Source organism: Megalobrama amblycephala, linkage group LG4 (genome assembly GCF_018812025.1).
Source record: "Megalobrama amblycephala isolate DHTTF-2021 linkage group LG4, ASM1881202v1, whole genome shotgun sequence".
In the NCBI taxonomy this organism is placed as follows: domain Eukaryota; kingdom Metazoa; phylum Chordata; class Actinopteri; order Cypriniformes; family Xenocyprididae; genus Megalobrama; species Megalobrama amblycephala.
The window spans coordinates 9966813-9992875 of NC_063047.1; the positions used below are offsets into that span (position 1 = coordinate 9966813).

Sequence of the window (26063 nt, forward strand, 5' to 3'; positions counted from 1 at the left end):
AAAGCGTGCACTCTAAATGTGCACCGACACTAGTCTAATCTACAAGACAACATCACATACAGGAATGTAAGATCGATTGTGCATCGTTAAAACAACAATTATGATAAAATCGTAGACTAAATATATCGCACACCCCTACCCTCTTCACAGTATAAATAACATTTGAAATTCAGGTCTGTAGACATTACTATTTAGACTCTTGGTGGCAGTGAAACAGCTACTCTGGTGGCGTCAGTCAATCTATCTTTTTTGGTGGCATTTTATTTTCTTTCACTTCATGAACTTGTGAATTTACATTATGCATTTAAATTAATAGTACCCAATGCAAAATCATACTTGGCCACCCCTTGGGGGCGCCCCTGATTAGGTATTAGTCAAGACTTCCTAATCCGAGACCAAGACCTTAAAGGTGATAGAGAGGATTTTTTCGTCGACTGAGAATCCAAAGACTGTTACTGAGTTTTTGAAATGAGCGCATGCGTAAGAACAACCCCCCTCCTTCGAAGGAACGCCTCCCAAAACTCGTAAACACTCGTATTGGAACACGAGTGTTTACCACCGGCATTCGCTGTGTTGTGTTAGTGGATTCATTATGTCAGACTCACCGCAGGTAACTCATAATCTGCAGTTGTTACTCCTGTCTCCTGACAAAAACATTGCATGCGGCGCCTGTAGAGTGTGGAAAGTTACTGGAGCGCGCAGCCGCGGTCGTCTCTCACAAGGAACGTCATGGCAGTGATTGACAAGCCAGAGGGCCAATCCGCGCTCGTCTCTCACAAGGAACGTCCCGGCAGTGATCGACAAGCCAGAGGGCCAATCGTTTACGCGGTGATCGCGTAAACGATTGGCTGATGTTTTTAAGGCCCTACCTCGTGCACAGATGATGTATATTAATATTATTACTTTCAGTGCACCTAATAAATAGTCTTTTATCAGTTAGTAAAGACAGTTTCAAGTAATATTGCAAAAATGTATAAAACAAAACATCCTCTTTAGCACCTTTAAGGAGATGAGATGGAGTCAAGACCAGACTAGCACTCCTCAAATTCATCTGAAAGATGACTGTCGGAGAAATATCTTATTTTTAATTATTAAATACAATTAGATTAAAAAGACACTATATTGAGAGCTGTTACCAATCAAATGAAACCACTAACAACAAAATTAAACTTTGTGCGGCAGAGGTACCCCAGATAGCATCGATGACCGAAATAATGTTGAATCAATGTTAATTTGTCAACGTTAACATCATTGAATCAATATCACTTTTGCACCCGCAATTAATGTTGAAAAAATGTTGAAATTTCAACAAAAAAATCAATGGTAATGGCATTGAATCAATGTTTGTACTTTCAGAAAATGAAACACAACTACAACTGACTTAAAGCCACACAGCCTGAAATCAACTGAAGATAAAATAAGACAATAAATCTCTCAATAATTATAATAGTTAGTAAACTACTCTGCTTTGTGAGGCAGAAAACAGTATTATACACTAGTTTCTTGTTTCTTTGCAACAAATGATGTGTTCTGGTAAACACTGTTACAAAAAGCCCAGAGTCAAACTGCCCAACTAAAGGAACCACTGACCACCAAAATGGTGACCAAACATTTTCAATAAAACATCAACATCTGAACCTCTGTTAATTCTCAAAAATAATTATTGAGAGATTTATTGTCTTATTTTATCTTCAGTTGATTTCAGGCTGTGTGGCTTTAAGACAGTTGTAGTTGTGTTTCATTTTCTAAAAGTACAAACATTGATTCAATGCCATTACCATTGATTTTTTGTTGACATTTCAACATTTTTTCAACATTAATTGCGGGTGCAAAAGTGATGACACGTTGACAAATTAACATTGATTCAACATTATTTCGATTATTGCTTGCTATCTGGGACAGAAGCTGCATCTGAATTGGTAAAATTGCAAATGCATAATGTTGAGGATAATGTCTTAAAAATAAAATGTTATTTATTGAATGTTTGTTTAAAAGCAATATCATGTTTGCAATCATGCTCAAATTTGTGAAAAGGGCTCTCTTGCTCTTGTGATATTGGTTAATTACATGTTAAAACAAGAAATTCAGTACTTTTTTGCAACAATATCTTGAATTTTGTGGGCATTTGTATTAATTTTGGTGACATTTTTTATTTAATCCCTCATTAATTTCTGACCTGGCACAACAGTATAAATAAATCAAATTAGAAACAAGTTATTGATTGCATTTGAAGTAGGAAGTTTTATGTCCAAATCACATTAATGATGTTAATAAATAAGACAACGCACCAACAATTTTAGTGATATCCCTGAAGTCGAAGTCTTGACCAGTCTTAAAACAAAATTCTGAGTCCTCTTATGCTCTTAAAGGGATAGTTTACCCAAAAATGAAAATTACCCCATGATTTACTCTCCCTCAAAGCGTTCTAGGTCTAGATGACTTTCTTCTTTCAGCCAAACATAATCAGAGTTATATTTATGGGAGATTTAATGGGAGTGTTTGGAGGATGAGATTTTGAAGCCCAAAAAAGTGCATCCATCGATCATAAAACATATTCCAAGCGGCTCCGCTGGGTCTTCTGAAATGAATTGATGCGTGGAATTGTGCAAGACAAATGTCCTTATTTAAAACTTTGTAAAGTAAAATAATGAACTTCTGGCGTGACAGCCATGCGCATTTGACTTGCTTCTAAAAAACTTTAACTTCCGCAACGTACAACGCGTTATAATGTACGTCAAGGCATTGTGTACTACGTCACAGAAGTCAACGCTTATTATCAGGCTTAAGTTAGCCTAATTTTAAAATGTAATTTCATTTTAATAAAGTTCTCTTATTGGTTTCCGTAATCACCACCCATTGATTAAGCTCAGCTGGTAACAATTTGTAATTGTGCCTATAGAAGGCACTTTTCATTTATTTGCACTTTGCATGTTAAATTAAATAAATATTTTTGATAGACCCTTGCTTTATTCTAATTGTATGTTTTTCAGTGTGCGGACAATTTTGTTTAATTGGTTAAAATTGAAATGAATAAAATCTTATAACGTCATGAGCATTTTTATACAGAATATACATTTTTCTAGTTCTGTATGTGATAAAAATTTACTGGTTAAAAAGAGTAGGATCCCTGAACATTTAGCTCTAATTCTGAATCTTCATATATATGTATAAATTATTTTATATACTTATTTTATTCATTTACACATAGCTTCTATATATTAAAATAAATTGAAAACAAATCTTTACAGCAGATACCAGAGGAATTCTAGTCTACATAGGGGGGTATTTGAATAATTTTGTGGACAGTTGAGTCAAAAGGGTTGTAAAAGCCATTATGTTGTTTATGAATGTTTGTTATAATATTATTTTATTATTATTGACACCGGGTGGAGTGTGGGTTTAATTAGTATAGGCAGCCAGAGAGTAAGAGGAGTCAGGTCAGGTCTGGTGTAATGGAGAGAAGCACAACAATTTTTGACTGTGTCAGGACACACGCAGGTAGAAGCAGGTTTGTGGGATTTACTGTGTACGTATGTGCATCAGAACTGTGAATTAAAGAGGGCATTGATGAGCTTTGTGATAAAGTTGATAAAAGCAGTACTGGAATGGAAGCATTTTTTTGCTCACATGTCAGAAACAACCCTACAACACCACAAAGTGACAAGGTTTTTATTTATGTCACTTCAAGGGTTGAGAACTACTCCTTTAGAAAACATGGGCTACATACACTAGTGGCCACAAGTTATGTCCAGCCTAGGAAAACAACATCTTCACAATTATTAAAAATTTGAAAACCTGTAGCTGTAGTCTACCCTTTTTTGTAAACTTTGCTCATCTTTAAAAAAAACGTAAGTTTTTAAGGGTCATTAAAAACAAATCCTAAAATCAATCATCTCAGGACATCACTTTTGGCCACTACTGTATATAGAACAAGCTATACAGTATATGGACTACTTCTATAATGCTTTTGGTGATAAAAAGGTCAGCCTTTATAACTGCATTAAAAAGACCAGTAAAATCTAGTAAGTAAGTCAGTCATACGGGTTCGGAACAACAAGGGAGTAAATTTACAATTTTCATTTTTTGGGGAACAAATCCCTTTAAAATCCAGAACAATATCCAAAATCTAATTTTTTAAAGACTAGAATTTTTGTGGGATAAAAGAGAAATGGCCTAAAAATGATAAACATTATAAAAGCAAACCATTCGTTTGTGGCATCTTATGAATAATAAAAATGGACAATATGCATAAAATGGACATGCCACTACCTGACAACATGCTTTCATAGAATGGTTACCATCTGCACTCCCTATTAAAGTCCAGTGAAAGTCAGGTGACATTCATAAACTGTATTCAGAGTCCCAAAGCAACCCTCCGCTTAATTTTGGTAGTAGTAAATGCAAAATGAGTGTTTGGGTCATCTGTTCTGACTATAATTTCTTCCTTATAACAGCTCTCATGTACAAAGACAAATTTAAATCCAAGAATGCTGTCAGTAACACTGGAACGTATGTAACATGTAGTTGTGAATTTATTTAAAGTTGACTAGAAAGGCAAGCGTTGCAGAGGACAAGACGGACAAAAGCTAATTTCTACTTTAGAAAAGGAATTAATAAAAAAAGAAGAAAATAGGGCTATACAAAGCTGAATGTCCACCCTGGAGTTGTTTCCATGCACAGATAAACCCTTGTCCCTAGATGAAGACTCTTCAGTAAGCAATCATAAGCATAAGGGTCTTTTACCCCAGAACTGGGCTCAATCAGTTTCTGGAAACATCCCTTAAGGCTCCTGCTGGGGATGGGAGATATTAGAGAGCAACTTAAAACTTATACTTCAACCTGTTTAAAACATTTGCCTACACAAACTCATTTGTGAAAGTGAAATGCATACCCAGGCTCTACAAAACCACAATCTGCACTTAAAAATATTTTACAGTGTGTAAAAAAAACAACAAAACAAAAGGAAAGACATTTGGCTGGTGTTCTCAGAATCTGCGGCGTTTGTTGGGCCCAAAGTCCATAGGTCCAGAACGAGGGAAAGGAAGAGGGAGACCACCTGGATTACCGGCAGACCCCTGCTGAAAGAGAGAGAAAGAATTTACACGCTGTACTCTTTGCATGTTGTCCTGAGAGTTGTCAATGTGTGTGTAGAGAGATCTGTACCTCACTGGAAGCCATGCCGGCAGTTCCTGCGGCTGTGGGATTTCCACCCATCGGGCTCCTGTTCATAGCCATTCCCTGACCTTTCAGCCCAAGAGAGAAAGAGAAACGTTAGGCTCACGCTGGTAATGAATTAAAAATATAAAAATATTGTCCAAAAAAAGTTATATTACAAAAATGAATAAAAGACCAATCATGAAAGGATAAACCACACAATTTCACTAAATCTAAAAGTAGGGTAAAAGGACAGGAACAGGATCTTTATGCCCTTGCTATGACGATCAAAGCAAGTTTTTTTGTATGTGTGTGTAGAGCGAGTCTTTCTCACCTCCCATTTGCATCCTCATGTCTGGATCCCTCTGAAACAGCAAACATACAGTTCATGGATTAAAAATGCAGACAAACTGTGGAGTAGTGTTGTCAAAAGTATTGGTACTTTGGTATCAAGTTGATACTTAAATGTTATACATAACGATACCAGCCCTTTTACAGTACCGGTAGTACAGAATACAGGGTCAATCTGGTACCTTCTTTTAAACGCTCCCGACCATATTTATGCGAGTGCTCTGTGAAGAGGTTTGAGCATTGCAGCCAATCACAGACATGTTTGCTGAGCATGTGAACACAATGGCCAATCAGAGGCATTGTTCAGTGTGAGCTCTGCACGCTCGCACATCATTTCATTACAACCAAACTATAAACATGATGTCAATAAGAGAATCCCACTCTAATGGGAGTTTCACTCAGTCATTGAAGTGATTTCAGCTTCATTACAGAGGAAGCTCTCTTTGCCTTTTCTGTATATAACATTCATAATTTGAATCAAAGTTTTATTTTTGCCTAGACCTCACTGCAAAGTTCCGGGAGTGACAACCATATTAAAATACACAAATGAATCTGAAAATGCAATGTCTGACGTTGTGATAACCATAGCAACAGACAGGAAAAAAAACCTGATGTCACAATAAATCTGTGCATTATGTCTTGCAATGTAACTGCAATAGACCTACCACTTGTTCTGTTACCTGTAATGCGTTTCTTTGTTTTTCCATTTTATTACTTTTCATTTAATCTTTTTAATTAAAACATTCCAAAGCTACTTGCTAATGTTTTAATGCATTATTTAGTCAATTATCAACAACATTAATATTTTTTTTTATTCTTAAAAACTATTATAAAATTAGTTACAATAGTTTTTGCTATGGTACAGAAATTGGTACTGAGAAAATGAGAAAGTTTTTCCAGATTTTTACAGACTAACCCAATAAAAAAATAAAATAAATAAATAAATAAATAAAAACCTACAATGTATTTGAAATACATTTATTTTATGCCAAGTATACTACAAATACATTTACATGTGCTTAATAAAAATAACTTCCAATTGTACTTTTGGTATACTAAACTGGTATACTTAAAAGTCTGCTAAATTGGAACAACTAATTTTGTAATGCACTTTAATTGTGCAGAAGTAGTCCAAGAGGTCCAACTAATGATATACTCAAGTATATTTGATTGTGCTATTTGATTGTGAAATCACATTATGAAATAAAAGTTTTTCTCCAAAACACGTTGGCCACAATTATTGGCACCCTTTCATTCAATATTTTTGCAAGCTCCTTTTGCCAATGCCTGATGAGTTTGGAGAACACCTGACAAGAGATCAGAGACCATTCCTTCATGCAGAATCTCTCCAGATCCTTCAGATTCCAGCTCCATGTTGGTGCTTCTTCTCTTCAGTTCACTCCACTCATTTTCTTTAGGATTCAGGTCAGGGGACTGGGACAGCCATGGCAGAAGCTTCATTTTGGGCTCATTGACACATTTTTGTGTTGGATTTGATATTTGTTTTGGATCATTGTCCCGATGGAAGATCCAACCACGGCCCATTGTTGGATTTCTAGCAGAAGCGGTCAGGTTGCGATTTTCTTTATGTTGGTATTTGATAGAATCCATGATACCATGTATCTGAACAAGATGTCCAGGACTTCCAGCAGAAAAATAGGCCCACAACATTAAAGATCCAGCAGTATATTTAACTGTGGGCATGGGGTACTTTTTATCCCTGTTTGCACCAAATCCATCTGGTGGGTTTGCTGCCAAAAAGCTATTTTTTAGTTTCATCTGACCATAGAAGCCGGTACCATTTGAAGTTCCAGTCGTGTGTGACAACTTAATATACTGGAGATTGTTTCTGGATGAGAGCAGAGGATTTTTTTTTCTTGAAACCCTCCCGAAAACAACTTGTTGGGGTTGTAGGTGCCGTTTGATCATTTTTTTTTTTTTTTTTTTTTTTAGGTTTTCTGAGACTCAAGACTCAACTAATCTCTGCAGTTCTCCAGCTGTGATCTTTGGAGAGTCTTTGGTCACTCAAACTTTCCTCCTTACTGCACATTAGGACGATTTAGACACGTCCTCTTCCAGGCAGATTTGTAACATCTTCAGTTGATTGGAACTTTTTAATTATTGCCCTGACAGTGGAAATAGTTCAATACTTTAGCTATTTTCTTACAGCCACTTTCTATTTTGTGAAGCTCAATCTTTTGCCGCACATCAGGGGCCGTATTCACAAAACATCTTAAGGCTAAAAGTAGCTCCTAACTTGCCGATTAAGGAGAAACTCTTAAACATAATGGGCGTGTCAGTCCTAATTTTAGGACTCCTAAATTTTTGCTCTAAGAGTATTTCACAAAGCATTGTAGCACTAAAACTAGCTCCTAAATCTGTGAAATGATAGGAGTACTCAAGAGGATTCCTAAGTTACAAAGACAAAATCAAAAACAGTCCTAAAATGATTGTTGGTGCCAATCTCCTCCCCATTAGACAATCACTGTGGGCATAGCCCATAGCAACAAGGTCAACCTCGCCCTTACCCTTAGCTTAAGACTTGGTCTCAGCAGCTTTGTGAATAGGTTTTAAGAGAAAACTCTAAGCTAAGAACTTTTACTGCCATTTAGAACTCTTAGTGGCAAGATAAAAAGTCTTGTGAATATGGCCCCTGAACTATATTCTTTGTTTTTTCTCATTGTGATGAATGATTAAGGTAATTTGGCCTTTGTGTTTCCTCATGTTTATACTCCTAGAACAGGAAGTCATGGCTGGACAATTTCATGTTCATGACCACCCTAGTGTGCTAAAAAAATTAAATATGAATGGGAATATACTTCAGAGATATTTTACTCAAAAAAATTCTAGGGGTGCCAATAATTGTGGCCAACGTGTTTTGGAGAAAAACATTTATTTCATAATGTGATTTCCACTTTCAATTCTTTTCCTTCAATGAAAGGTTAGTTTTTTGCAAATTTTATGAATTAAAGATCAAAACGATAAACAATGCAGATTTATTTTTACAGTCATCTTTGATCATATGTAGCAAGGGTGCCAATAATTCTGACCACAACTGTAGGTACTTTAAATATCTTGCATTTAAATACAAAAAATATTATACATACATCAGGGATCATACAACCCTTATTAATATTTATATTAAAACACATTTTAGCCATAAGAAATGTGCATTGTGCAATAAAGAAAAACTCCATATAAAGTTTAATTATAATTTTATATCAGTAAGTCTTAAGTAATGTGTCAATTATGTTAATGGATTTGAAGTACTTTTAGTATAAAATAAATGTATTTTAAATAAATTTTGGTATAGGCTTTTTTACTAGGGTACTCAAATGTATTGTTACAACACTACTGTGGAGTTTGGAAACCTCAGGAAATTCAGACTCACTTTCTCAGAGAAGTTTCCTCCCTGCCCCTGCTGCCTCCTCATCAGGTCCTCGGAGTGGGCACGGAGCTCCTCCTCTCTCCTCCGTCGCTCCTCTTCCTGACGCAGCTCCATCTGTTTCCGTTTCTGCACCTCCTGGCTGTGAGCCTCCTCCATTCTCCTCAACTCTTCCTGTCTGCGCAAGAGATCTGAAGCACAGCAAGAAAAAGATACAGTGATAACTGCAGTGTGATTGATGACCAGGGATGTGCAAACTGACACTCTCAAAACCGACTGAAGTTTGCCTGAATTACTGGCCATCTAAATAGGCTGGTTTTAGGTTCAACTGACCATGCTTGGATTCAAAAACTGCTAGATGAAGGTCAAGGTGTTGAGATGTGATTTTTAACTTGAAATTAAAAACCATGCTCATGATGGGACATACAAAAACCTGGCACAATGGCCAAAAACATTTGTCTGAATGGGTATTGGTCGATTGGATCACAAGTAGACAAGGCAGACACACCCATTTACACCTGGTGTTTTAACCTCTTTTATTCACTTTCAACCACTACTGTCCTGATTTTTTCAAGGGGAGGTTCTATGGTTGGGTAAATATGCACTGAGATGATGGAAAAACATATGGAGAGCATTAGATTCCGTTTCTGCTCCGACAGCCACTAGACCACGCCGAATGCTGTGAATGCGTGTCACTGCCATTATAAATCTTGGATGTGTCAAGATATTTATTAATATCTCTCCAATTGTGTTCATCAGAAAGAAAGTCATATACACCAAGTATGGCTTGATGGTGAGTAAAGCTTGGGGTAATTTTCATTTGAAAGTGAACATATCCTTTAAGCTACCAGTCATTAGCATCGTCCCTAGAGTCTTGTTTTGTGTGAAACGACAGGGGATTAGGGATGTAAACAATGCAACGCATCGATACTTTTTAATAAACTTATTTTCATAATCGATTACATCGACGTGTCGCTTCAGCCCTAACCTGTTCCAAAAGATGATTAAAGATGAAAAACATTTTTTAGGCTAACTATCTTCAAAAGATGATAATCTTTGTGTGCTCACCTTGTCTCATCAGCATGACTTGGTGCTCATGTCGTGCTGCTTCCATTTCGGTCTCCAGCTTCTCTTGAGCCTCTTTGATGTTTCGATCAACCTGTTCGAACTGCTGCTTTTCCATTTCCATTAAGGCCTTCCAGCGCATCGCATACTCATACTCAAATGAACCTGGCTGGGCGAATCGGGGTGGCTGCTCACGCTCTCTAATGGGCATACAGAGAAAGACATGTTAGTTTATTAAACCCATGTAATAAGCTGGATAACGTACAGTCCGTCAGTCATTATCACAAAATAAAAAAAAAATAAAAAAATAACAGGCTCTTTGTACTCCAGGGGCCGCATTCACAAAACATTTTCATCTTACTCCTAAATAGCAGTTAAAGTTCTTAGCTAAGTGTTTTCTCTTAAAACCTATTCACAAAGCTGCCGAGACAACCTTTTACTAAGGAATAGAGAAAAGTCTTAAGCTAAGAATAAGGGTGGGGTTGACCTCGTTGCTATGGATGATGTCAACACACTTACTAACTATGCCCACAGTGATTGGCTGATGGGGGAAAAGTCTCTGTCAGCGATTTAATCAGGGATATTGTAGAATGAGATATCATGTTTCCATATTCAAATAAAAGGTTTTAAAATTCAAATGTTGCCATATTCAAATAAAGATTTTAAAATGTAGGCTAAGTGTCACAAATTAAACTAGTATATGTTCAGTTAATTGTCTGCCTCTTACATGTCTGCGTCTCAAGAGATTGCAGAATTCAAGTGACAAATGATGCTTTATAAACAAATTTTTGGAGGAGTGGAGCTCGAGTGGAGGTATTTATACACAGACAAGAGCCGACTCGCCTTTCCTCGACAGTTTTCTGCATCCCTCCGCCAACCCGCTCCTCACTCTCGGCTGGGATAGGGGGCGAACTCTGGGTTTGGGCTAAATAAATTCCAAGCTCGGAGATTGGGCAAAATAAATTCCAAACAAATTCCAAGATCAGAACCCGCGATCCCCTTGGACAGCCACGGCAAATATGCTTATAATATATTATATATATATATATATATATATATATATATATATATATATATATATATATATATATACACACACACACACACACATACTCGATTCGATCATTTGTAAGTGTGAACCCGTGAAAACAACTGTCACAGGTAATTGTACATTATTTATTTATTATTTATTTATTGAAGATTTATTTTTGGCATTTTATTGTATTCCATAAACCAAAATATGTATTGCATTTATGAAGAAAAGGTGCAGCACCCAGCTTTATCGCTATTGCCTCAATGGTGTTCAGTGTCTTTAGGCGGATTAGGACTGTTTGTGATTTGGTCTTAGTGACTTAGGAGTCCTCTTGACTACTAACGTTTCACAGGTTTAGGAGCTAGTTTTAGCGCTAAAATACTTTGTGAAATACACAAAGTTTATGTGAGTTTGTGAGTTTTTCCTAAATCTGTAAGTTAGGAGCTACTTTTAGCTACTTAAGATGTTTTGTGAATACGGGCCCTGATTAACACTATTATAAAGTCATAATTTCCCACACCCATTTGAGAAATTAACTTTTTTTTTTAAATGACTAATTTGGAATTATTAAGGTGGCACTCAAAACTTTTATCAAATAAACTACTTTAAAGCATATCTAGAAAAAAAAAAATATTCTGTAACTTTTTCCATTCCTGAAAAACATTATTCTAAACATTTCCAAGTCTTCCATGTTCATAAGAAACATAGATAATAACAGTCTGGTGGTACAATAACATTTACAAATACAATGCATATGAGAACACAAACAAACTCACTTGTGATATAGTGGGTTTTTATTAATAAGTCTCTCAGGAAGTCCCTCATCCTCATCGAGCTGCTCCATCGGCTCAACAGTAACAGGCCGGGGGAATCTGAGTTTAGAAAAGAAAGTCAAAGTTAAGTAAACAAACTGTAATTTACACAGAGAGCATTACAGATGAGTATAGCAGAAACGCAGACTCACGCAGTGAGAAGAAATGCTCCATCTCCGCAACGGTCCAGAGCTTTTCTGGCAGACGGTTTGTTGGCAAACTCCACAATGCCCTTCCCAGTTGGCCTGCCACGGTCATCGACAATGACAATGGCCCGTTCGATTGGACCGAACATGGAGAAGGCCTCCTCCAGGAGCTCATTGGACACAAACTGAGGCAAGTTCTTAACCGTCAGTGCAGCGCCATGTGTGGCAAAACGCACACGGATCTGGCGACCACGAAAGACGGTGTCGTCCAGTTCTGCCTTTGCTATGTCCGCAAGCGTCTTCGTTTCCTAATGAGGAGAAAGTAGCAAGTCAGGGTAAATGTTGCATTATTTCGTTGCTGTCTGAGAAATGATACATTACTTAAAATAGGAAAATGCATGATCTTAATATTATAAGACACACAAACACATATCTTTGTCAGTTCAACTTTATTGAAAGTAAAAAAAAAAAAAAAAAAGAGTCACTCTCTTGGGGTGGGTGATATATCCAAAATCTTATTTAACAATAAGAGAATTTTTTACAATAATGATAGTCTTTTTTTTTTTCTAAATTAAAAGGACCAACTACCAAAATGCAAATTACAAACAACAGGACAAATAAAATAGAACAAAGACACAAATCAAACTTTTTTCCAAATAGAGATTTATGTTATCAAATGTAAGAATAAAACTCTACATAGTCTGTATAAATTAAATATAATTTGATTTCAAAAGATACAAATAATATTCAGGTCAAGAGCAGAGAGGGATTTTTTGACAATGACAGACAGCAGCAGGTTTATTAGGCCTTATGCATAGATCTAATACACTGACATACCAGCTTTTCACCTAACTGTTTGTTCTGTTCACATAAATACACTATATGATGGGCATTTTAATATGCATGTGTATTTGACCATTAACGCGCAATTAGCCATGAAAGAGAACTGAATTCTGAATTGGATGCTGAGAGAGGCAGCTTTCTGCACTTAACCACTCTTTATTTTAAAGTGTCAATAACTAAGTAGTGTGTTACATTAACATATTTACATATCTAATATAATTGAAATAGCAAAATCTCTAACAAAAGACACTTTGCCAAGAGTTATATCGTCATACTGCTCAAACTTATGACTCTCTGCTTTTTTTGCCTGGTCAAACTCACCAGCCTGATGAAGCCAAAGCCTCTGTCCTTGTTGATAAAGATCTCAGACGGTTTGCCATACTTAGAGAAGAGCTTCTCCACATCCTCCTCTGTGGTTCCAGTCGGCAGGTTTCCCACAAACAGCCGACTCCTCTGTGTGTAGGTCTTCTCTCCTGGCTTCCTGAAGTTCTGCAGGTCTATAGTGAAAGCATCATCTGCAGGAGAGAAAGTTCAGTCAGCTGCAGTCACTTCAATATACACCCAAAGATCTGTTCAAAAGATAAAATTTTTGTGGCCTTGTGTAAATGCTACTCAGTCCACAACTGTTGCTTACTCGGGCTACTCTGCTCTCCAGCATCAGTGTGCTGTCCATTGCTGTCGGTTCCTGAGGGCTTCCTCTGCTGCTCTTGTTGGGGGTTGGGCTGCTGCTGTCGGGGTGGGCCGTGATTCTGCTGCTCTGAACGTGGTCCTCTGTTTCCTTGCATCTATTAAAGCACAGGAAACATCAATACAAACTTTTAAAGAAGATGGTTTCCAAAAGCTAAGAATAATACTCATTCAAAAGTGTAAACAAAGCAATGATGGATGTTGTTCTGTTGATGTAAGAGGATTCACTGATATTGCAGCATCTTTTAATTACACATTCAGTGAAATGCTTAATGGCAAAATCTACGTTGCGCATACAATGTGAACACAAACATGAGATAATAAATCAACAAATACAAAATCTCATTACATAAAAAAAAAAAAAAAAAATCACAACACAGCTTGAAAATTTCATTGGTCATGGTATTTCAATTAAACATATCTTCATTAATGAATATTTAATGGTTCATGTCTTAATTAATAACTGTTCATTTTCATTGAGAGTGTGGGTGCATTTTGGTGTCTTTGTTTTCAATTATTCTTTGATTCTTCGCCCATATCTGATTTGTTCACTGTTAAGATTTCATCAGATAAGATCGAATTGCTTTCATTAATGAGTGTAAACTACTGCATGCACGTATACATTATTATAATTGTCTGGTTTCTTCATTAATGAGCGTTTATGCGTTTGCAAAGCGAAGCCTGAGCAGGACAGACACTCAACGCAACGAACAGCTCGGGCTCATCTCCAGCTCATGTGTACTAACACATTCATTCAGGAATAAAAGCATGCATCATGTGCAAAGAATATAAGAGAAATAAACGTGTCTAAATACCTTTAATAAGAGTTTTTAATCCGCTTCAGTAACACACGCAGCGTTGATCACAAAGAGAACAAGGGCGGAACGCCTTACACCTCAACGTGCTGCCTGTTCTAACTGCTCATTGGCTGGCACTGGGTTTTCCGGCGTACGCTTTGCCGCTTTCGATTGGCCGATTTTACGTCAAGAAAATGACGTTAACATTTTGCAGATGTTTCATTGGTTGTCGTCGTTTTAAAACCATTAGGCTTGTTCAAGATGCTTCGGTTTTGCGCAGACCGATCGGCGTATGACGTCTAAGTACCGCGAGAGCGACTGGAGAGCAAACGATTCCTTATGCTTTTGAATCGCTCTCGCGGTACTTTGATGTCATACGCCGATCGGTCTGCGCAGCGCTGATGCATCGCGAACAAGCCCTGAGGCCAAATTGGTAGGAAATTACGAAAAAAAAAAAACAAGTTAGTGAGCGGCGTGGATTTAGAAATGCTTTCGAAAGCTGCTGGCGCCGACCAGCGTTGAGGAAGCGCAATGAACTAAACCCAATGTCGGATTCAATTTAAAAAAAATTTGTGAACCAATGTACACATTTTATATTCAATAAGTAAAAAACAAAACAAAAAAACAAGCAATCCCTCAGATGAAACATAATTTAATAAGCGCAGTCATCTGTAATGATGCAGGTCATTCCTGTCATACAGTGAGTGAGCTATAACTTTAAAAAAATTATGAATATGCCTGTGTTGTCAATTTAGGAAGTAATTGTATAGTATGCACCAGACTTTCACAAATATGATCTGGTCAAGCTCAGGCATCTAAACTTTATTAAATATAATTTGATTATTTACACCTTTACAAGAACCTTAAAAGTATGGAATCACTAGTGATGGAATGGAGGGTTATTTATATGAGCAAGTCAGCTTGAAGTTTATTTTATATTTGTTAACCATCCTTTGATTTTTATATATCGTGATATACATTTCTGAAATGTTATCTAAAGTAGAAAGTGAGCCAAATCAACTGATATCATAAAATATCACAGAGCAAACTCTTGTTCACTTAGTTGTGATACTGTGATAAAAGTATGATTTCCATCTATATCAATTAATATTCAATATATAAATAATACATATATGATAGGGACATAAAAATTTACTGCATAACAGAAATTACCCACATAAATGTATGTGTCTGAATAAGACCTGCCTATTTCTACAACAATTATGTATAGTGAGACAGCAAAAAAGGAAAATAACAGATACAAAAAAGCTCCTTTAATAAAATGCATTCACAGATGACAGACTAGAAAGATGTAAGTTCGTATATGACACTCTGTCATATTGTCATGTCAAGAAACATCAAAAGCATGTTCAGCACATACTGAAAATAAACCTAGAAAAACAAATTACTGTCAAAATAAAATCATTTTAAGAATGGCAAGATCCGATCACAGATCCACTCTCCAGGGCACATGTGGTGGAAAACTCCATGCAGCTGCCACAGAACAAAAAGGATTAACGTTTTGCTTTTACTTTTGGTATAAATTTGAAAAAGACAATTATGCATTATAACTTTTCTATTAACCAAAACCACTTACAGAAAACATGTCCAATGGGAACCAAATACTGCAGTAACATTACCTCAGGTCTAAAACAAAACTAAAAAAACCCCCCCCCCCACCCCCCAAAAAAATTAAGTCCCTCAGTCTGACAAAATATCAATTATTTAATCAGATTTGTCAGTTTATGCCCATGCAATAAGGCTAGCTATATCCACCCCATTCTGCACTGTGTTAAATCGGATGAGGCCAATTTGTAAGTCTGTTAATTTTATTTAAGTTTGACTCTCTTTGCTCCTTCCTTATAGTCCTCCAGGGTGAGTTTGTAGCCCCAGTGCTGCAGAGTCTGTCTGACCACCGGCGAAACACCGGGGTTGTCATAAGCGCAACCCGACCGGACCACTTTTGTGATGAGATTCTGCCGCCACCGACCTTTGAGTCCGGCACATTTGGCCCAGCGACTGATCTGGCGCGCATCATCCACTGTTCGTCTGCCCTGGTAAAACCTGCCAAGAAGACAGAACATGAACGTGTGTAAGAGATAAAAAAAATAAATAAAAAAATTGACTCTTGAGATTGAATATATTTCCTATGCAGAGCACAGGTGAGGGGAACTGCTCAGGTAAAGAATATATTTTATGACAACTATTAGCTTTTAGTGCTGTCGTCTCCTTCTAAAAGTGGTCGCCCCTTCAATGGTCACAACATGCATGTATTTTCGATTAAAATTTTAAACTGCTTTCTATTTTAATATATTTTAACATGTGGTTTATTCCTGTGATGGAAAAGCTGAATTTTCAGCATCATTACTCCAGTCTTCAGTGTCACATGATCCTTCAGAAATCATTCTAATATGCTGATTTGATAGTAAAGAAGAAACATTTCAGTTATTATCATCAGTGTTGAAAACAGCTTCATATTTTTGTGGAAACCATGAAATTTTATTCAGGATTCACTGATTAATAGAAAGTTCAAATGAACGAATGAATTTATTTTAAATAGATTTTTTTTGCAACATAATTTTTTCAACTTTACTGTCACTTTCGACCAATTTATAGGGGTAGCTCACTTAAAAATGAAGATTCTGTATTTGATTACTCACCCTCGTGTCGTTCCACACCCGTAAGACCTTCGTTAACAATGTCTTTAGTACCTTTCTGGACATTGAAAGTGGTGGTTAAATTGCTGTCTATTGAGGAGTCAGAAACCTCTCAGACTTCATCAAAAATATCTTAATTTGTGTTCCGAAGATGATCGAAGGTCTTACGGGTGTGGAACGACATGAGGGTGAGTAATTAATGACAGAATTTTCATTTTTTGGTGAACTAACCCTTTAATGTGCCCTTGCTGAATAAAAGTATTAACTTCTTTTCTAAAAAAAATTATTCTGACCCCAAACATTTGGACAGTAGCATAAAGTGAGTTTAGCTCTTGCCTGCAGTACCACTGGAACCAGCCGTATGGATCCTGGGGCACGATCCAGCCACTGCTTTCCCACATCTCTAGACTGCCTCCGCATTTTACATTATAGGTGTTCACGTTTTCCCTGTATGTGGAAGAAGCCACCTGAAATAAACCCAGATCATTAAAAAAAAAAAAAAACACCAAAACATTAATAATAGAACCAAAACATTAATAATAGAATAATAGAACATTAAATCAATACTCAAAACAGTGTAAAACCTGCTTAGATATCCACAAAAGTTTAAATTGTATCTCAGACACATGCATTCAACAGCTGCTTCAAGTTGGAGCTGAATATGCTGTTTCTGAAAACCGTGAATGGTGTTTGCTAGCTTGTAGCAATCTAGCTGTTGTCATCTACAGTATGTGGTAATCTAACTCTTATCAAATATTCATTCATTTTTATCAAAAGCAAGCGAGGTCTTGTGGCTAAATACAATTTCATGGTTTTCCCTTTTGCGTGAGGATCTCTTATCACATGCTCATAGCCCTGAGTTTCACACTAGGGGATAAAACCACTCAAATGACCAGTTAATCTGCTGACATTAAATATCTCATAAAACAACATAAGACAAGTACTACATACACAGTAGACATCAGTAAAATGATATTAATAATAGTTATAAAAAGAAGTACTAAGACACAACAGTCCATGAACTGAGCTCAAAGGGCTCCGCTGTGATCTACAACCAAGATGGAGCAAAATGACTCAACTAAATAAAACATACACACAAAGGGAGTGCATTCAGCTCTTATCTGCTACAGACGCTCATTATAAAATGGTTGTTAATTTTGTCAAAAGTGTTTACTATTAAAATGCAATTGTAAAACACCTGTTTAGAGATGTCTAGTCCATCCAACCATTCTTCGGGAAGCTCCTGCCAAACATCTTTGTAATGTTGCTCTGTTAAAAGAAAATAAAACACCTGGCAATACTGCAACATTTACAGTTAAATTCATAACATATGCTATACATTTAAATATATAACCAACTTCGCTGCCTCTTAAAGGACATGTGGAGTGGCTTTGCTCTCAGAAATGTAAAAAAAATACTTTTCTTGTGTCCCTTGCTCAAGTCTGAATCAAGTACTTGTGACAACGTTTAAAAGGAAAGTACACCGTCTATTTCTACATGATCTGACTTTTTAACTTATCCAAGTGAAAATAGATTTCTTAATACTGGTCAAAAAATTATTATAGAGTTATATTTTAAAGAGTTATAAATCATACATTTCTGTAAATGTTCACCCCCATTCCAAGTCAGTACTTAGGCTATGTTCACATTGTCAGTCCAGATCCGATTATTTTGTGTATCAGATTGGAATCTGATCTAAATTATTGACTGTCCACACTGTGTATCGTAACTGTTCAGAATTAATTTGTGTGTCCCGTGGTGTTTTCCAGCATAGATTTCTATAGCAATGACATTCATTGGTAGGCATCTGCCAAAAACAACAACAACAGCAAAGTGGAGGGGTTTGCAATATACGTTGTCTTATTTATTACGACAATATGTAGCATCTGCACTGAACTACTATGTCTTCTGAAGCAGTAGCAGAAACGTAGCAGGCTGGTATGCCAGCTTTATTCCGTGCTTTCATCTCATTCACCCATAAAAGAAAATTATCCCATGATTTACTCACCCTCAAGCCATCCTAGGTGTGTATGACTATCTTCTTTCAGACGAACACAATCAGAGGATATTTAAAAATATCCTGACTCTTCCAAGTGTTATAATGGTAGTGAAGGTAGGGCCAGATTTTGAAGCCCCAAAAAATTAATCCATTCATTATAAAAAATAATTCATACGACTCCAGGGGGTTAATAAAGGCCTTCTGAAGCGAAGCGATGCGTTTTGTAAGAAAAATATCCATATTTAAAACTTTATAAATTCAAATAACTAGCTTCCAGCGGACGACCGTACACATACTGTGTAAATCGACTTGTGCCACATGAGTAACCCCTGACAGGATGTACAACGCAGGATGTAGGAGTAGCGTAAGCTTAGACGCCTCTCGTGGTTCAAACTAATAAGGCTGGGCAACAAACTCAAGCTTCTCTTCTCTTATATCGAAATCCTCCAACATTTCTCATTAAAAATTAACCCCTGGAGCCGTATGGATTACTTTTATAATGGATCGATGCACTTTTTTGGCTTCAAAATGTTTCTTCACAACCATTATAAAGCTTGGAAGAGCAAGGATGTTTTGAAGATATTTTGAAGAATATTAGTAACCAAACAGATGATGGGACCCCATTAACTTCTATTGTATTTTTTTTTTTTTTCATACTAATGGGGGCCATCAACTCTGTGGTTACCCATATTCTTCAAAATATCTTCTTTTGTGTTCAGCAAAACAAAGAAATTCATTCAAATGATGACAGAATTTAAATTTTTGGGTGAACTATCACTTTAAGCTCAGTCAGGGTATAGAGAGATAATGAGTGGACAGCTATTTTTAAGTCTACAAATAATTGTTCAACTTAAATCTAGACTCTGACTTTGCCACATTGCCACTGACTTTGTTGCTTTTAATCTATTTTTGTGTAACATTACATCTGAGAGTGCAAAAAAAAAGTCACATTATGTTTTCCATCAAACTTTGCCTGTAGTTTGCTGCATTTATTTTACCATCTACCTTCACAGTCACCTGCTGCAGAGAAGTGTGTTGTGTTTCTGAGTATGCACAGTAAAAAATCATTAAAAAGTACAATAGGATAATTATGTTTTAGAAGCACAGTACATGTTTTAAAATTCAATTAAAAAAACTTAAATCATTATGAGACGTACTTGTGATACTGGAGTAGATAGGCCTGAAATAGGTACCCCCGAAACTGCCTGCCTGTAAAACCTCTTTGGGACTCATGTTAGGTGTGAACTCTGTGTGGTCTGCAACAACAGAGAAATGAAAATATAGTGACAAATAAATTATTAATGAGTAAATGAATGAATTAATGAATAAATGACAAAACTATATACAAAACAATCTTAACGTCACCTTTAAACACAAGTTGACCTTTCTCATTCCTCTTTATTTCAGAGGCATTTTTGCCACCATCTGAGTTGTTTTTCTTATAATCCTTATTTTTCTCTTTGTCCTTGTCTTTGCCAGAGAGCTTTACTTTAGTTTTTGTAGAGTCAGCTTTACCAGCGAGAGCTTAAGATCAGAGAAAAATACATTACTAAACACAGTACAATTTGCTTCTTGACACTATACAATGTTGCTGACCCAAAAAGCCTTGATCTCTGAAACATCAATGTAAAATATGCAAATAACAAGAAAGAAACATACAAAAAAAAAAAAAAAAAATAGTTGGGTAAACCTCACATATGTCAACAACATATATTCAATATTCAATAACCATACAATGTAAAGTACACAATATATTGATTAAAAACAATAGAATTTTCAAAATATAATTTATTCACTGTTTTTGCATTGTTTTTGACTATAAAACAATCCAAAACTCCCTGAGCAGGGTTTTAGATGAGAAAATAAATCCAAATAAGCTTTACAGATCTTTATTGGAAAGTGTTTAAACAATGTTTTTTATGCTTTTTCAATGAACCATAAACCATTTTTGTACATGCCCCTGTGGAAACGTCCTTAAGACACTAACAGTTTACAGGCAGAATAAAATTAATCACAGATCCAGTAACTTATGACATTAAAGAGACCTTTCTACTGACTCTGAAAAACACCAGGAGAAAGATGCCCAAGGTCCCTGATCACCTGTGTGAATATACCATAGTCCTGCTGCAGGGAAAAATGTGTGAGTTGGGTAGCATCTCACAGCATGAGCTGGCAAATCTTTCTCAGTCCATGAATTGAGATGCACTGTAGGCTATGGCTTAAAGCAGCTGGTCTCCACACCACATACTGACTGCTACTTATTGATTGCTACTTTTGATATTGACCCTCGCTCTGTTCAGGGACTCGTTATTCCATTTCTGTCTGTCAAATGTCTGTGAAACTTGTTGCGTTTATGTCTCAGTTGATAAATCTACAAATATTTACACATAATAAGAAATTTGCAGGGTAAAAAAGCAGTTGAAAGTGGGAGGACGTTTCTTTTTTCGCTGAGTATAGTATGTTAATAAACATACAAAATACTATAGATAATTGTCTTGAGGAAAATGTGTTTCATTAACCTGGAAGATGTGAAAACGTAATTCAGAAATGTAGTTTAACTCTACTGTCACTGTGATAGATAGATAGATAGATAGATAGATAGATAGATAGATAGATAGATAGATAGATAGATAGATAGATAGATAGATAGATAGATACCTCGTGGTTTCTTAACTGCGCTGCTCTGTCCCTCGTTTTTGTCATTTATTTTCTGTCTCTTCTTCACAGGCGCCTTTGAATCATCCGGACCTTTTTTTCTTTTCATCTTCTTACCGTCTCTTTCATCCTCGTCACTCATATTTTAATGTCTTTCGTATCTGAAGCAGACTGGTTTAATGAGAAATGTTTTCTAAAGACACAAGGACACTTTGCTAAGAAAATGAGCCAGGACTTAATTTATAAACAGAACTCAGCTTCAGCTACATAAACAGTTCATTGACAACCGCCGATTCCGCGTTTACGCAACACAGTGTAGTGCGCATGCTCACACAGGACAGGCTTGCCTGCCTGCATAACATAACTTAAAGACAACATAACTCATATGCGAAGCGGGTAAATGCATATATTTCTTAATTAGTTCGAACAATAATTAGTTCAATCTTAGGTGATCTTTCAGAAGGAGTAGACACTAATTTTAACTAATGAGACCCCAGCAGGATGTTATTATAGTAGGCTATCTATCTATCTATCTATCTATCTACACTTTTAAGAAAAATGGTTCTAAACCATACCAAATTAGGGTTATTCGGCTTGTAACAATAGCAGAACCCTTTTTGGTGCTAAATAGAACCCTTTTTAAGGTTTCACAAAGAACCATGCTTTGAAAGTGCTTTAAAGGACCTTAATGGTGTTATAAATAACCTTTTTAATAATAGTTTATTTTCATTATTAGTATATGTATCTTCATATTATTTTTATAATTATTTATATTAATATTGTTTGTTTTGTTTTGTTTTTGCGCTATCTGCCTGGGGGGTATTCCAGAAAGCAGGTTATGTGACATACCTGGGTATGTTTAAGAGTAAGTAAGCGGATAACCTCAACTTTCGGTTCCAAAAACGGAGGTAACTTTTAGGGTATGTAAGTAACCATAGCAACTTGCTCTCTGAGCATAACCTGCTCTGGAGCAGGTTATGTTAAAGGGTTAGTTAGTTTAAGAGGAATTCAGATGCATGTTATATTATCAATATGGTTATATTAATGTATCTAAATTTGTTATATAGTTACAGTTATATACACAATGTTATATTATACAATATATAACTGTTCAATTATTCAATATATAATTGTATTCAATTCTAATATATGAATGTATTTTATTGTCATCTCACACATGGATCTGCTTTTTATCCTTTATAACAGGACATTTTCTGTGCTATAATTTCTATAATAAAATACATATCATATATGTGATATCTTATTTAATAATTAGCATCAAACAATATTAAGAATAAAAAATGATTGCATAACCACCCAATAGGTGGTGATGTGCACCAAGTAGGTTATGTAAATCGCCATTAAACAAAAGAAGAAGAATGAAGTAGAATGGCACACTTTTTCTTAGCGTCTGTTTCCATGGTGAATCATCAATTCGTCGCTCTGTTGAGAATGTCTTGTGTGTTAACCGGGAACATACTCTGGGTTGGCTGAACTTACTCCCGGACGCATTTTTGGAACCAGCATACCACGAGTAAGCAAGGTTTGGGTTAATCAACCGAGAGTTCAGGGTATATGTGACAGTAAGTTAACCCTGCTTTCTGGAATACACCCCAGGTCTTATAATATCTTGTTGCCTGTTTTGGGGTTTTACATGAAACAAAAAAAAAAATGTTGTGTCAATTAGGTACTTTTATTTATTTGGCAAAAAGCAAAAACGACAGTGCTCTAACAACAGTTATTAACTGAATACATTAATAAATAACAATTGACATTGAACGTGATAAAGATAATGAATACCAAGTTATACCAAGTGAAATATCTTCACAATCTTCTATAATGTCTTTATGTCCATCATTATGTGTGTATTTTAAGTGGCAGTTTCTCTCTGCAGATGATGGGGACAGCATCTGAAACACACAATTGAGTTTAGTTACACTGTGTCTCTTCCAGTTGTTTATGTAAAAACAATTATGTTTATGAAGGCCAAAATTAGCAAAAATGCATAGTATGTAAACCCTTTAAAATTTAAAGAGGAAAAAGTGATAGAAAAGTAATGGATAGTTTTAATGTTTTTTTGTGACTGGGTATGTTTATGCATAAAGCAGACATCCCAACCTGCAAAAAGTCATTTCAGGGAGGTATCAAAAAAAAAGAGGAAGGAGCTATAAGCTATAGGCATATGCAATTATTCTTCAATTATGTTTAAATATGTAGATTACTTTTACTATTTATATAAGCTGCTTATACTATTTATGTATCTATCTATATCTATCTATCATCTATCTATCATAGTGACAGTAGAGTTAAACTACATTTCTGAATTACGTTTTCATCTTCCAGGTTAATGAAACACATTCGCCTCAAGACAATTATCTATTATTGTTAGAATTTTGTATGTTTATTAACATACTATACTCAGCGAAAAAAGAAACGTTCAACTGCTTTTTTACCCTGCAAATTTCTTATTATGTGTGAATATTTGTATGAACATAAAAAGAGTTAACAACTGAGACATAAACGCAACAAGTTTCACAGACATTTGACAGACAGAAATGGAATAACGAGTCCCTGAACAGAGCGAGGGTCAATATCAATAAGTAGCAGTCAGTATGTGATGTGGAGACGTGTGAAGATGTGTTTCTTCTTGCTTCTTTGTTTAAACTGACATATGTGTATCTCGTTCACTTCAAGAGACTTCTATAAAACTATTTTTACAGCGTAGGCAGTGGATGCCTCTTACACTTGAAACTTGGCAGTATTTCTGATGTTGGCCTTTTCTGGTCTCTTCACTTTGTTTCTAAGAGCTTAAAGTTCCATAGCTTTTGGTAAGTTTCATCAAATCTCTGCTGGTGGATAACCACTCAATTCAGCATTTCTTTAAATGTGTAGGTGTAACCCCTTTCGTTCTGCTTGCCCCGCTCCGGACGGGATTCGAACTGGTGTTTCCAGCATGAGAGGCAGGCATGCTGGCAAGGACACAGCCTCTAGTGTGCCTCTATAGGCCAGGCGAGTGATGTTTGCCTGCACAGCTCTTTACTAGCCCACCACAGTTACACTCACCCCCTCAAACCTCACTCCCATCTAGGTCACAGCACCAACCCCATGGTTCTACATGCACCACTCCCAGCATGGGAGGTGCACGAAAGTCTGCAGCCTCTAGCATCAGATGCTATGCAGAGGGAAAAGTCATGGAAAACAGCCATGGTTGAATATTATGTCAGAAATAAATAAACAATAAAGGTATTCTTTAATGAATTTGTCTTATTAATGCTTGGGTGATGGCGCTAAATGCACATGATCATTGTTTTAAAAGGTGCTTGGACAGGAGAGTTAATGAAAAATGAAGCAAGCAAGAAAATTTTATTTTTATAGCACTTTTCTAAACAAGTTAATGCAATTCAAAGTGCTTTACAGGCAAGAAGGAACCAAATAGATACAGCAATTAGTAAAAATTTAAATTAACAAAATTAATACAAGAAAAAAATAAAATAGACCCATTAAAATAGGCTACATGAATAAGAATAAAGTTTATAAAGATTAAAATATGAAAAATAAAATAAAACATTAATAATGAAGGAAAACAAAACACATAAAATACACAAATGCTTTATAAGACTTTACAGGAAAGCCAGACTAAAAAAATAAATAATTTAATAATTAAATTTTTAATTTAGATTTAAAACTATTAATGTTTTCAGCACATCTTATGTCCTCTGGAAGGTTGTTCCAGAAGTGAGGAGCATAACGGCTAAAATCACCTAATTTTTTAGTTCAACTATGAGGTACAGTTAGAAGAAAAGAATCTGAGGATCTAAGAGTCATTCTAGGTTCAAGCATTTTTGAAAGATAGTCTGCCAGAGTGTTTGAACAGGCCCTGTGCAGGCAACAAACAGTGAGACTTAACCTTCTCTTCCTTTCCTGAGCATCAGGCCGACTTCTGAGGCACAGGGTCCCTGTCGCTTTAGAGGGGGGTGGCGCTTAGCAGAGCACAAGCGGTGTTGATGTTCAGACCATGGCAGAGGCTGGGCGGCTGCTGAGTCGGCACAGGCTTGGGGCGGCTCGAAGCAAAGGAGCTGGAGCGCTTTGGCAGAGAGTGTCGAATGGCCTGGGATGACTTTTGTGCAGCTGTGAAGCACTCAGCCAACCCATCAACGGCTGGGCCAAATCGACCAGAGGGAGAGATCAGGGAGTCGAGGAAAACGGCTTTGTCCGTGTCCTTGATCTCGGTCAAGTTCAGCCATAGGTTGCGCTCCAGCACCACCAATAGCCTGAGCCGTGGTCTTGGTGGCACGCAGGCCCAGGTCTGTGGCGCTGCGCAGCTCTTTGAAGGTGGCTGAGTCGTTAGCCTTGCACACCTGGAGTACCGCCATCGAGTGTAGAGCAGATGCTGCTTGGCCGGCTGAGGTGTACGCCTGTCCAGCGAGGGCCGAGGTAGTGCGGCAGGGCTTGGATGGGTGAGCGACCTTTATCTTCCAT

The 26063-nt window shown here is 36.5% G+C and overlaps 2 protein-coding genes across 3 annotated transcripts; both read right to left on the bottom strand.

Moving 5' to 3' along the window:
• Window positions 1-4514: 4514 nt before the first annotated feature.
• nono (non-POU domain containing, octamer-binding) lies at window positions 4515-14449 on the bottom strand. Of its 2 annotated transcripts, none has more exons than XM_048187337.1 (10): window positions 14292-14449; window positions 13424-13574; window positions 13111-13304; window positions 11953-12254; window positions 11765-11860; window positions 9959-10155; window positions 8897-9081; window positions 5489-5519; window positions 5164-5243; window positions 4515-5075 (listed from the first exon to the last, which is right to left on the bottom strand). In XM_048187337.1, the coding sequence occupies exons 2-10, from the start codon at window positions 13572-13574 to the stop codon at window positions 4986-4988; spliced, it is 1326 nt and encodes a 441-aa protein (XP_048043294.1). In that variant the 5' UTR covers window positions 14292-14449; the 3' UTR covers window positions 4515-4985. The 2 variants fall into 2 exon arrangements, with proteins under 2 accessions (XP_048043294.1, XP_048043293.1); XM_048187336.1 differs by having other exon boundaries at window positions 4515-5078.
• Window positions 14450-15532: 1083 nt separating this feature from the next.
• On the bottom strand, window positions 15533-21921 carry zgc:113208 (uncharacterized protein LOC550591 homolog). Its single transcript, XM_048187338.1, has 6 exons — window positions 21588-21921; window positions 20295-20453; window positions 20087-20185; window positions 18129-18199; window positions 17267-17397; window positions 15533-16337 (listed from the first exon to the last, which is right to left on the bottom strand). The coding sequence occupies exons 1-6, from the start codon at window positions 21724-21726 to the stop codon at window positions 16103-16105; spliced, it is 834 nt and encodes a 277-aa protein (XP_048043295.1). The 5' UTR covers window positions 21727-21921; the 3' UTR covers window positions 15533-16102.
• Window positions 21922-26063: the final 4142 nt, after the last annotated feature.